The sequence below is a fragment of the Miniopterus schreibersii genome (assembly GCF_964146895.1).
Source record: "Miniopterus schreibersii genome assembly, chromosome: 19".
Taxonomy (NCBI): domain Eukaryota; kingdom Metazoa; phylum Chordata; class Mammalia; order Chiroptera; family Miniopteridae; genus Miniopterus; species Miniopterus schreibersii.
Genome location: NC_138119.1, coordinates 29,182,673 through 29,192,393, shown reverse-complemented (window position 1 = coordinate 29,192,393; position 9,721 = coordinate 29,182,673). Strand labels below are relative to the sequence as shown.

The following is a 9,721-nucleotide window of genomic DNA, read 5'->3' as shown; positions in this document are numbered from 1 at the left end:
GACTGCTTCCGCCCACTCCCCGCCCCAGGCCTTCCGCACACTATTGTCTGCGTCCCCGGGACAATACGTCATTTATCACTTCCAAGAATTCCGCATTAATACACCCTTGTCCTGACCTTTTTCATTCTCGTATATTTCCTCTTCAATACATTTAGTCGCTCAAGGGAAGGCCCCATACGCGTATAACCAGGTATTAGTTTACCTCCCCAGGGGTCCCCTCGGGGCAGAGTCCTGTACTCTGGGGTCGGGCGCAGTGGCCAAACCGCCCTGGCGCTTCTGAAGCCTACCTAGCAGGCCTGCAGCCGCGGGACCCTCAGGCCCTGTCCCTAGTGATGCCTGCCTGCTGCCAAGTGTTGGGCGAGGGCCCTGGCACCACCGACCGTCTGGAGGCCCCAGGACAAAAGGGGAGCCCTGAGGGGCGCTGGCCCCAGGCGACCCAGTGTCGGGCTCGGGCGTCTCTTTCCTGGTCGGTGCGCTTTCCTCTTCCGGCCAGGGTTCCGGGGAGGCGCGACGGTGACCGCGGCAGCCCTCGTTCCCTCTCCGCCCTTCCCGAGTCGGGGGCAGCTGCCCGCTTCGGGACGCGGCGGGGGCCGCCCTTTCCAGTAAACCTAGGCCGCGCCGCCCCGCCCCGCCCCGCCCCGGAAGGGCGGAAGGGTGGCGGGAACGGCGGAGCGCAACTGCCCTCTGACCCCCGCGGGTGGGACCCGGGCCAGCCCACGCCCCGCCCCTCCCGCCCTAAGGCTCCGCCCCAAGGCTCCGCCCCGCGCGCCCAGGCCCCGCCCGGCTCACGTCACCGCTGGTTTGAGAGTAGGCAGGCCCGCCCATTTGCAGCTCAGCCTCAAATTCAGTGCCTTTTCGGGCCGGTAGCGGCCCCGAAGCTGTGAGAAGTTCCCCGGCGCTCGGGATCCTCGCTGATGTTCCGGAAGATGAGGGCGGCTTTCGGTCCTCGGGCGGCCGCGCCGCGCCGCCTCGAGAGTCTCTTTCCTCCTCGGTGCTTCGCTGGGATCCTCTCGGTGGCCCTGGTGCTCCTGTTACCCTCACTGACCGGTAGGGGCCTGGAGGCGCTGTGAGCTCCCCGAGCGGGCTGGGGAGCCTGCAGACCCGATCCGAGGACCGAGGGAGGTTGGCTTGGTGGGCGGGGTAGGACGCCCGGAACCTGGGGGGCCCGGCAGGTGCGGCGTTGGGTGACCGCGTGGCCAGAGCTTCCAGGGTTGCGCTGTGCGCGGATCCAGGGGAGTGGGGACCCTGAAGTGCCAGCGGTGAGGGTGCTTGGTGGTCGGCACTGAGCCTTGCGGGGCGCCGGGCGCGGCGGGTGTTTGGGGACTGAAGGTGAGGGCGCGCCCTCCTGCGCCCTGTGCGCCCGGATGTTGCCGCGGTCGGCGCGGTGCCCCTGGGGAGGCTTCGCTGCGTTTTCTGGGTGGGGTGATGCCTTGGTGAGTGGGGGTTGGTGCCCCAGGGCGTCGGGCTGGACGTTATCGCGTGTGCTTTACGGAAGTAGCCGGGGCAGCCCCGCCGAGTGCGGGGCGGGGGAGCGGGCTGCAGCTCCGGCCTCCGCGCGGCCCGGGGCGCCCGCTGGCCCGCCGCAGGGGGCGCCGCGTGGTTAACTCGCTCCTGGCCCCCCAAATTCGTCTTAGCGTTGCCTTGCCGGCTGTTGCGGCCCCTGGGGCAGTCTTCTTGTTCCCGGAACCCAGTGTACGCAGTATCCTGTTCAATTCCCAAACGTCCTTTTGGCATTGTTTTCTGTGTTTTTTTTTTTTTTTTTTTTCAGTTAGATTGAGACATACTTGAGGGGATATCCAATGTAACAAAAAACGTTGATAGGCAAATCTAGTGAGAAATTCGTATCCTAAGAGATACAATAAAAAATGTTAACGTGGTTTTCCTCTACAGGTCATAAACTAAAGCTGAAGGCACACTTACTAAATTAGTTTCGTTTTTCACTGAGTGGAATATGTACTTTATATGCTAAAAAAGACATGCTTATTGTATAAAATATACACAGAGGACAGCCATTTAATACTTTGCTATATTTCCAACTGTCTTTATATGCATCCTGTTACATATACAATTTGTATTCTATCCTTAGCAGAAGTCATTCAATAAATGTTTGCCTTGTATGTGCCAGGTCCTGTGCTGGTTCTGGGGATACACTGGTGAGCAATAACAAACTATGCCTATTTTCAGGATCCTTATTTCATTCTGTTTGCACCTGCACCTGCACCCGCACACACGTGAACATAAGCAGGGACTGTTAATTGCTCACCGTTAGATTCCCCAGTTCCTGGCACACAGTAGGCAATCAATAAATATTTGCTAAAATTTATTGGGACTGACAAACCATAATACTAGTCTTTTTTTAAAAAAACAAACAAACAATTTTATTGATTTTAGAGAGAGGGGAAGGGAGAGGGAAAGAGAGAGAGGAACATCAGTTGGTTGCCTCCCATACTCACCAAGACTGGGAATCGAACCCGAAACCTGGGTATGTGCCCTGGCTGGTAATCGAACCAGCGAGCTTTTGGTGTGTGGGATGACAACCAACTGAGCCACACCTGCCTGGGCTGTAATACTAATCTTGTAACCCAAGACAGGTGCTGAGCGTGATTCTCTGTCAGTATTTAACAAATGACTGGTGGAAGGGAAAACTTTTGTGCCAAACTCTGCCAGTTTGGGACTTTTGCACTTGCTGTCCCCCAGTCAAGGAACATTGTCCTCCTGCCTCTTAGATAATCGGCTCCTTCATATCCTTCAAACTCAGTTGTGATGTTTGAGGGACCTTCATAGGGACTTTCTGTGACCACTCTGTCTCAGGGAGACTCTCTCTCTCTCTCAGTTCAAATCATCCCTAACTTGTAGTTACCCTTCCAAAACTATGTTTTCTGTTCTCTCCCCACTTGAATACAGAGATCTTGTGTGTCCTGTTACCCTTGTGGTTTCAAATGCTTAATTTTTTGCCTCAGTATCAATACTCTTGTATAAATATTAAGTAGCAGGAAGTTAAATATAATATTCAGCTGGGTCTTAAAAGCTCAGGAAAAAAAATTCCTCCTGCCTCTAGGAGGAAAATTGTTATATTTTCCATAAACAAATAGACAGCCAGGTACTTGTCCAGTAAAATTGGTTTATTTGGGAACAACAAAGAATCGCATTTCGGGACATGTGGTCTAAAGGTAAACCAAAAACAAGTCCAGAGAAAGAAAGGAGGGGAGCTGAAAGTTTGAGGTATAGTGACTTTTTATTGGCTCAGTTATGGAAGTCTCTCATTGGCTGAGTTAATAGGCAAGGAGGGTGTGTGTGTGAAAGTTTTCTAGCTTCCTGATTCATTTTAAATGAGGTTTCCATTTATTAATTCTCATATGCCCGCCCCCCCTTTTAATGAAGACTTTTCTCCGAAATCATTGCTCATCAAGAGTCAGGTTTTTTGGATTCAGTGGCCTTTTGTCCCTTGATGTCAGGAAGGACCTTTCATGAGTGTCCTGTCGGAGGAAAATGTACAGATTGTAAACCTATTGTGATAACATTTGAGGGGTGGGTGGGTGGGTGGGAGAGGGAGATCTCTCAGGAATTGCCCATCTCAAGTTTGTATCTTAGACTAGTGAATTCCCAAAGGCATACTCAGAACTAAAAGAATTAAACAAGAGCTTTGGGAAGACACATTGCAGAAATAAAACACGAAGCAAGTAAACAGTATTATTATCTTAAAAGAAACTGGAACAAAATGTCTTATCAATAATACAGCCCAGTCCATAGGTTACAAATTCAGGGACTATGAATTGGATAAGAATCCATGGTCAGTCTAACTGGCCTGGTCTGAACATCTTGGGGAAGCTGTCTCCTCAGGTGTACTCTGCATCAGTTTTGTGACATTTTCACCTTCTGGTCACCAGATGGTGTGCATTTTTAGTCAGGATTAGGTGCTTTTTTTAATATGTGTCATGTGGATCCAGGAGTCTGTTGCCTGGAGTTTGGCAGCAAAAGGGTCAGTTAGCAGGACCTGATAGGGGCCTTTGAAGCGAGGTTGCAAAGAGTCTTTCTGGAGGTGTCTTTTCCAATAGATGAAGTGCCAGGATGCACAGTGTGTTGTTCAAGGTCTTCATTTCCCTGGAGTGCGCTCTGAAAAGACTGCTTTACCAGACCTGGGTAATTTTGATAGAAGCACTTAGGCCTTTATAATATTTAAGTATATTTCCTTCTATCTGTTGTCAATCAAAAGAGGAGGGGCCCGGTGCATTGGGCTCTCTGTGACTATCAGAGAGTGACATTCAGTTCCAAAGGAGGTGGATCTGAGATTTAGAAGGACCAATGGCAGTGCTTTTGGCCAAGGTATTTAGAGGATTTCTGCAAATTTTGTCAGTTGAGTCTTAATGCTGTTAGTGCATTTGACTAAACCTGAGGATTGAGCGTGGTCAGCGCAGTGAAAATGTTGTCAAACTGGCCATTCAGCACAAACCTGTCAGAGCACCTGACTGGTAAAATGCATTCCCCTATCCCTGTGGGTTATGGAGGTCCTCTCGGTAAGGGTGATCTTTTCACACGGACTTTAGGCGCAGCAGAGGCAGTAGTGTGTCTGCTGGGAAAGCTTTAGTCTACTGAGAAAACATACAGACCATGACTAAAATACACTTATGTCTATGAGATGGGAAAGCTGTATGAAATCCATTTGCTAGACTACAAATGGTCCATTAGGCAATTTAAAACGTCCGGGAGCAGTTGGACCAGGATTTCCTGGCTTGTACTTTGAACAGGTGGGACAAGCAGGTACTTTTTGTGGCCTTAATAGTTCCCCACCAATATTGATACATAAATGTTATTTTGTCAGTGGACCAATGGTTTATTGCCTGTACAGTAATTAGGAGTAGAAATTTTAGAGCCTCTCGTTGGACTGGGTTGTTATTTGGCCCAGACCAGAGCGTCTTCAGTTTATCAAACCAACAATTGTTGAATTTCCAGTTTAGTTTTTTCCTTTCCTGAGGCCAGTTTTTGGGACTTTAGCCAGTTTTTCTGAGCTGTCATTTGAGGAAATATCCCTTAGACCATACCAGAGGTTTGACTGCTGTTACTTCCTTTTAAGAACTACATTCCTTGCAGAAGTGTCAGCAAGGCGATTTCCCTTTAGCTTCCAGAAAATCAAGTTTAGAGCGCCCTGGGTCTTAATAATAGCTAAAGCAGCAGGTAAAAGTATAACATCCAATGACTTCTGAACCTATGGACCATTTTAAATTTTATTTCAGCTGGAAGTAAGAAAGCCATGTTGCTTCCACAACGTTCCAAATCCTGAACTACTCCGAAGGCATCTCTACTATCAGTAGAAATATCAAGGGTTATGCCCTTGGCTAGGTGCAGGCCTGTATGAGCTTGTTGGGCTATAGTAGCCAAAGGCAAAGATGCCACTTCAGTTACATCAAAGGGTGTTGATACTGCATATCCAGCACAATATTTGCCATTTAAATAAGAACCATTCCTGAAACACGAGAAGTCAGCCTTAATCAAAGGAGTTTCCTCTAGATCTAATTTAAGGCGTCATCCTTGTCTGGTTAAGGCCTTGTTTTGTCTGAGAGGACTCAGTTGGTACTTTAGTCTGACTCTTGAAATCAGACTGTTCCACTGCAACTGTGATGATGGCCTTCAGACTGATTCCTTTTGGAACCAGGCTACTTCTACTGGAAACTGTGCTGCCCTACAGTCCACCTTTGATAATATTAAAATACCATTTCTAATAATAGCAGTAATGGAAAATGTGTTTATCTAAGCATAAATATGTTGACATAAAAAAATGTAAAATTCTAGTAAAGGAAAATATCTATAACGAAACCAATAAAAAAACTTGAATACAGGCAAAAACTGAAGAAAGAAATTATGATTTGCAGATATCTTTGGAACAAACTGGTTGAACAATAAAGAATTGAATTGTAATCTAAGAGTGTACAGAACTGATAACTGTGCTCATTCAGCACTGACTTTAGGTACCAGAAATGCAGTGATGAGTGAGACAAGGTCCTCAAGTAGGTGACAGTCTCATAGGGAGCATAAACAATAAACAGACAATTACAATATTAAAAATGCTATAGAGAAAATTGGGGTAACATGAGGACACTTAACTCAGTATTTTAAGTGAGAGACGTCAAGAGCCTCAAGGAAGAATTGGCATCTAAGGTGAAACTGAAGGGTGAGTGGATGGGGAGAATGACAGGTCTGTGATCACAGCCGGAGTAAAATGGTGCATGGAGGCCTCAACTGCTAACGTGATGCAAGTAATTTAATGGGCACCACAAGGGATTGACTGTGGCTTGAGAACAGTGTGCAAAAGAAAGCAGGATCCAGATAGTGACTGATTTTAAATCTGTTAGCCTTGCTTAAGGAGCTTTAGACATTATCTGGAGGGCACTGGGGATCCATTGAAAACTATATGACTTGAGAGGTCCTTGGTCACTGTGTCATAGCAATATTACCCTGGTAGCCATGTGAAAAACCAATTGAATGAATAGTGCCAAGGTAGGTGAGGAGACCTATGCAGAGACTCTGATTGCAGTGCAGATAAATGGTCGTGGCTGTAGGAGTAAAGGCTAGAACTAGATGCATGACCAGGCACTCAGCTGTGGAAACAGTTTAGTTTGCTTGCTGTGCCTGTGGAGAATCAAAGGAGCACTTTGATTATGTCATTTGAGACAGCATGGCACTTCCTAAGTGGAGCTGTGTGGGGTGACAATTGAATGTACGTACTTGGCACCTCAGCCAGAGATGCAGGGAATTGGAAGGCTACTTTTTTCAAGGGAAATGAAGTCATGAGACTACATCTGCCCACCCAGGGATGTCTACGGAATGAAATAACAAGAGTTCCTAGAACTACCCTTTAGGAATGCCACATTTCCCGATCAGGCAGAGGAGGAGGAGCAGTCAGAGGACAAGCTGAGAACCAGGGTGGTTGTGCTGTCCTGGAAACCAAAGAGAGCTTTTCAGGCAGAAAGGAGCAAAGACAGAGTGACCAACAACTCCAGATGTGATAGACAGGACAGCTAAAACTAATGAGGAAGAAAGTGTTAGGATTCATTGGAAAATAAGGAAGCCGTTTAATGACTTGGAAGGTAATTTAGTGATTTTTATAGGCCTAGAAATGAGGTCATGCAAAATAAAATAGACAGGTGTAGATGCCAGTGTCTGCATTTTGGGGAGGAAAGTTTAAAAATAGGTTGTGTAGACAGTGGGAAAAGGAGCAGGACTGTCAGGTTTTATTGGGGTTCCAGTTTGGTCAGAGACCATGATTTCCTGAAGGCATCAATCTGGGCAAGGGTGTGTGTACTCATGTTAGAAAGTGATTTTAACTTTTGCAAGCAGGTAGAGAGTGCTTACCCAATTTTGGCAAATGTAGAGAAGGTGAGTAGTTCTCTTGATCCATAGCAGAAAGCTATTTCATTTTCCCGAAACTCATCTGGAACATTGGGGAGCTTTCTGAACACAGCCCATCATATTACTTAATGTCATCTGTTTTAAAGTGTATCCTGCTCGACCGGGCGTGGCTCAGCGGTTGAGCGTCGACCTAGGATCCAGGCGATCAGGGTTCGATTCCTGGTCAGGACACATGCCCAGGTTGTGGGCTCGATCAATGACTCTCTCATCATTGATGTTTCTATCTCTCTCTCCCTCTCCTTTCCTCTCTCTGAAATCAATAAAGATATATTAAATAAATAAAGTGTATCCTTACAGCCAAGTAATAATTATATTGTAAACTACCTAGAAAATGAAGTCAAGGTGTAATTTTTCTGGGTCTAAGAATAATTAGTTTTAACATCCTCATTGGAAAAAAATTCAGTGTTCTGAGCAAGTGAAGAAATGTGCTTATTAAAAAGTGTGGTATTGGGCACAGTTATTACAGTGTATATAGCTTGTGATCAACTGGTTGCCAAACGAAAATGTATATTCTGCGTATTGGTGGAAGCATGTCTTTCATGTTGCATGTTAGTGGGAAAAAATACTTCAAATTAGTTGAATGGATTAAACTATCTTACTGACTTTTCCATATGGAGACTATCTGTGTATGTCAGAGTAGGAAACTTTTTTATCAGCTTTGAGGATAGTTACTGAGATTGAATGTATAAAACAAAGGATCCCTGTATAATTTAATCACGGGCATGCTGTTATGTGATTTCTTTCTTGGTGGTTCAAGGAAATTCTAAAATGATGTTATGCATTTGTGTCTGGATGAATTATATAGAATTTCTAGCTCATGTTTGTTTTCCTATTGAAAGTGACAATATCTAACTCAGGGTTTTCAGTAAATGTAATGTTATTAATAAAACTCACCTGTATACTAACCCTCCTTTTAAACAATGCTTTTAATTACTAGGGATTTTGGTTTGCCTTTTGCTTTCTTGGGCAGTTAAGAAACATTCAGGTAACAAGGTCAGCATAGGGGAAATGTTGAAAACATATGCCCAGTAGGTGGATTTCAGGACATGATGGGAATGAAATGTTGGACTGTGTATATGTACAGAGTTTTAGAATTTAGAACATGATATGAAAAAAGAGTAAAATTTCACTTGTTTAGATTTCTCTTGGCTGGTCTCTCAATCTTAAGTAAGACGAAGATTCAGGGAGTAAGAGAGGAAAGTTTTCTTAGGGAGCAAAATAGATCTCCTTTCTCCTTAGGTCCTTACCCTTATAAGAGAGGCCTCTACATGCTTTTATCTCCTTAGGACTTTACTTGATGTGCCTCCATTACATTATTTTATGTAATTGTTCTAACAGATTTGTTAGGTTTTCAAGCCCACAGATAATTTAAAGAAATGCAAATTGCTCAAGTACAAATGACACTATTCAAGGGAGTGAAAACTACCCCCTTCCAAAAAAATCAGAGGTAAAAAATTCTAAAACCATAGCAATATAGTAGCTTTACTATAGGGATATATTGGATACACAACCCAAACAGCTACCTCAGGGAACTTCTGAGGTCATACATGATCCATTGACTAGTGAAGGAAGATTAAATCACTGTTGACCCTTGAACAACATTGGTTTGAACTACTCACGTTCACTTACACTCACATTTTTTTCTATAAATATGTAGTGTCTTCCTGTATCTGGGTTTCACATCTGTGGAAACAACCAACAGAATTTTCCATCTGCAGTTGGGAATCTGACAATGCAGAGGGCATTCTGTATGTATGGTTCTCCACCACTTTATATACATGACTTGAGCATTCAGGGATTTTTGTATCCATGGGGTATCCAGAAACTGATCCCTCACTGATACAGAGGAAACACTCTACTTAAGTAATGTTTTAGGGAATTCAAAAGTCATATGTGGATTTTCAACTGCGTGGGGGCCAAACTGCTGCATTGTTCTAGGATCAATTGTGTATTTAAAGTAATGTCAAGACAGTAGAAATTTTTTCATGTAAGGCTATTCAAATAAAACTTGATTTTAAATGGCTCTATTCACTTATAAAACACTCATTTCACTAATATGAAATGAAGTCTTATATTTTGAAATAGTTTAGTCCATATTTATTTTGACCTATGACATCCACTATGCTTAAATAATAATTACCTCTAACCACAGCATTTCTTGAGCATCCACTGGGTACAGAGTGTAGTAGAAAAGAAGGTGTGTGATTGATCCCTGACCTTTAGGGACTTGCCTCCTGAGAGGAGACTGAGCCTGAAGTGATAAGTCATCAGTTTGTGGAAGAGCAATCTGATCGAGGGCTGTAAAGTCTTCTTAGGG

At 44.9% G+C, this 9,721-nt stretch overlaps 1 protein-coding gene across 16 annotated transcripts in view; it reads left to right on the top strand.

Moving 5' to 3' along the window:
* Positions 1–771: 771 nt before the first annotated feature.
* Positions 772–9,721, top strand: part of LOC308549180 (membrane cofactor protein-like) — a 38,919-nt gene continuing 29,969 nt past the window's right edge. For 13 of the 16 annotated variants that reach the window (XM_081121565.1, XM_081121568.1, XM_081121567.1 and 10 more), the window contains exon 1: positions 788–1,047. In XM_081121565.1, the coding sequence (XP_080977691.1) occupies positions 915–1,047 (133 nt within the window). In that variant the 5' untranslated portion in view covers positions 788–914. Of the gene's footprint in view, positions 1,048–1,190; positions 1,266–9,721 lie in introns of those variants that run through there. The other 3 variants (XM_081121562.1, XM_081121564.1, XM_081121566.1) reach the window with 2 other exon arrangements.